General features: G+C 53.2%; 1 protein-coding gene across 4 annotated transcripts in view; it reads left to right on the forward strand.

Annotated features, from left to right (window-relative positions):
• The first annotated feature begins 248 nt into the window (after positions 1-248).
• LOC9662744 (serine/threonine-protein kinase AtPK2/AtPK19) overlaps positions 249-2,903 on the forward strand; it is a 4,128-nt gene continuing 1,473 nt past the window's right edge. The window contains exons 1-6 of one of the 4 annotated variants that reach the window (XM_024660846.1): positions 250-995; positions 1,052-1,134; positions 1,193-1,313; positions 1,372-1,545; positions 1,599-1,706; positions 1,772-2,172. In XM_024660846.1, the coding sequence (XP_024516614.1) occupies positions 405-995; positions 1,052-1,134; positions 1,193-1,313; positions 1,372-1,545; positions 1,599-1,706; positions 1,772-2,068 (1,374 nt within the window). In that variant the 5' untranslated portion in view covers positions 250-404 and the 3' untranslated portion in view covers positions 2,069-2,172. Of the gene's footprint in view, positions 996-1,051; positions 1,135-1,192; positions 1,314-1,371; positions 1,546-1,598; positions 1,707-1,771; positions 2,173-2,903 lie in introns of those variants that run through there. The other 3 variants (XM_024660849.1, XM_024660847.1, XM_024660848.1) reach the window with 3 other exon arrangements.

Raw genomic sequence — 2,903 nt, forward strand, 5'->3', positions numbered from 1 at the left:
GCGGCGCTGGATTCCTCTCCTTCCTTGGATCTACCAGCAGCACCAATCCTCCAGTGGCGAGCCACGTTTGAAGATCATCATCAAGCAAGGCTTCCAGTTCTACCTATTTTGCCTATTTTGCTTTGTTGTTGTTCTAGCACATCACACGGAATGTTAAAAGGTTTGATCATCGCGTGGGCTGTTCTCCGCCGTAGGATGAATCGTCGTTGCCGCGCTGGAAAGTGTAGGCGTGTTGGCACGGATAAAAACTTAGTAACTTAGGGTTTGTGGACGAGAGCTAGGAGCGAGCGATCCACACGCTAGCCCGATGTAAGTGATGTCGATCTAAGGCCGCCCTCGGGCGCGCCTCTTGCTGCTAGATAGATTGGAGGCTAGATCGCTAGGAGAGAAGGGGAGGGAATAAAATGGCGCCCACGGCCACCACGGCAGCAGTGTCAATCCCTCTTCCTTCGCGCCCTCCGCGCCTCGACGCTGTTGTTGCTGCCGACGACGCCGGGGAATTCGACTTCTCGGACGTTTTTGGGCAACTTCCATCCGTCAAGGAGGGCGAGGCTGCGGATTGGGGCCAGCCGGAGCTCCACTACGTCGCCGACACGCTGGTCATTTGTAGCCGGTCACACTCGCTGGTTGGGCCGTCTCCTCGTCCCAGCTTGAGAGTTGGCTGCCCGCTGGAGGAATGCGAGGCCGGGGACGATGCTGGTGGCGAGGACTCCGACTTCTCCGACGCTGTGGATGTGGAGCAGCAGCAGGAATTCGACGACACCACTCGCAAGCTCGGGCCTGGCGACTTTGAGCTGCTCAATCTCGTGGGCCAGGGCGCCTTTGGGAAAGTTTTCCAGGTCCGCTTGAAGGGAAGTAGCGACATCTATGCCATGAAGGTTATGCGCAAGGACAAGGTGCTGGAGAAGAACTATGTCGACTACATGAAGGCCGAGCGAGACATCATGACCAAGATCGTGCACCCTTTCATCGTTCAGCTGCGATGCTCCTTCCAGGTACTCGAGTTTTGCTTTGCTTTGTGGTTTGCTGTGAGCGAGCAGTGTTCTTCCAGACCAAAACGAAGCTGTATCTCATTCTGGATTTCATAAATGGCGGCCATCTTTTCTTCCAGCTCTATCGCCAGGGGACTTTCAGGTACCTTTGTCTTTCGCTTCCTTCATGCATTTAGCTTTTTACTTTCCTTGCCTGGCAGCGAGGATCTCTGCCGCGTCTATGCAGCAGAGATTGTGAGCGCAGTGGCACATCTACACTCGAAAGGCATTGTACATAGGGATTTAAAGCCTGAAAATATTCTTCTCGACGCTGACGGCCATGTAAGCTACTCGAGTCGAGGCACTACTCGAAATGTAACACTCTGGATTGATGGCACAGGTCAAACTCACTGATTTCGGGCTAGCTAAAGAGATTGAAGAATCGGATCGAACGAATTCTTATTGCGGCACGGTTGAGTACATGGCACCCGAGATCTTACTCTCAAAGGGACATGGGAAGTCAGCTGACTGGTGGAGCCTTGGAATCCTGGTGTATGAGATGCTACACGGCATGGTAAGAGAAACCATCCGTTTCCTTTTTCAAGTGTTCACGTCGTGTTCTTGCAGCCCCCATTCACAAATCGCAACAAGAACAAGCTCCAGCAAGAGATAATCAAAGGGAAGCTCAAACTCCCGGGATACTTGTCAAGTGAAGTCCATTCTCTGCTAAAAGGGGTACGTAGCATGGAAGTCTATGGAGGCGAGCAGAGCATGACTGTATCGTATTTGTTTCTTTGCAGCTCTTGCACAAGGACCCCAGCAAGCGACTCGGGAGTGGCGGGAACGGGAGCTACGATATCAAGCGGCACAAATGGTTCAAGTGTATCAACTGGACCAAACTGGACGCTGGATTGATCCAGCCAAAGTTTGTGCCGGTCGTCCAAGGCCGGGCCTGCATTGCAAACTTCGACGAGAAGTGGACCACGCTTCCGGCGCAGGATTCTCCAGCGTCCACCCCTCGAGCAGCCGATATCGACATGTTCCAAGGCTACACTTACGTCGCACCCAACGTTTGGCTCTCTGGCAGCAGCTCTTGAGACGGACGACGACACCGTACAGTGATCTCTCTACACTTAAACGTATATAAAAAAACGTGTGACAGCCTTTTGAAAGTGAAAAAGTGTGTAGTGTTCTAGTCCCAGATCATGACCACCGCTATGACGGCGGCGCCAAGCACGACCGCCAAAAATCTGTAGAATGATGTGTCCCAGAATGATGCGCGATCGGGAACAAATCCTTTGGCCAGGAGATGGTTGATGGCTACGTAGACAAAAACTCCACACGCGATTCCCATGGAGATGGCGTAGATCCAATCCGCGGCCGCTCCCTGAGCCGTGGAGTCGATGATGATCCCAATGGCGACGCCAATCGGCGTGGAGATGGCGAATGCGAAGGAGTAGAGCGAGGTGGAGAGCAAGGGCCTGTTGGGCATGATCTTGAGCAGCGCGATTCCCATGGCGATGGCGGCAAATAGCTTGTGAAGGCATATCGTCCACAGATTCCTCCATGCGTCTCGCTCGGTCGCTGCGAAGCACAATCGATCACGAGGACGCATGAGATGGATCGTCAACCAGCTTGCCTGCAATGCCGATCGCGATTCCCTCAAACACCGAGTGGAAGCAAAGAGCGATGATGAGTAGCAAGCTATCGCCGAAGGACGCCTCCTTGACGATGGCGGGTGCGGTGACGATGTTCTTCATGTTGAGAGTGTTGTCTCCCTGGAAATTTGCAGCATTTTGTCAGTGTCGGCCTAGAAGAAACACGACTTCACTTACAACAGTAGACCCTCCTTGGTGAGATCATCGCCTTTCCCCGACGATCACAGCGGAAATGAGGAAGAAACGAGAGAAGCACGTAGCGATGACTTACCAG

Source organism: Selaginella moellendorffii, unplaced genomic scaffold, assembly GCF_000143415.4.
Source record: "Selaginella moellendorffii unplaced genomic scaffold, v1.0 SELMOscaffold_78, whole genome shotgun sequence".
Lineage (NCBI taxonomy): Eukaryota > Viridiplantae > Streptophyta > Lycopodiopsida > Selaginellales > Selaginellaceae > Selaginella > Selaginella moellendorffii.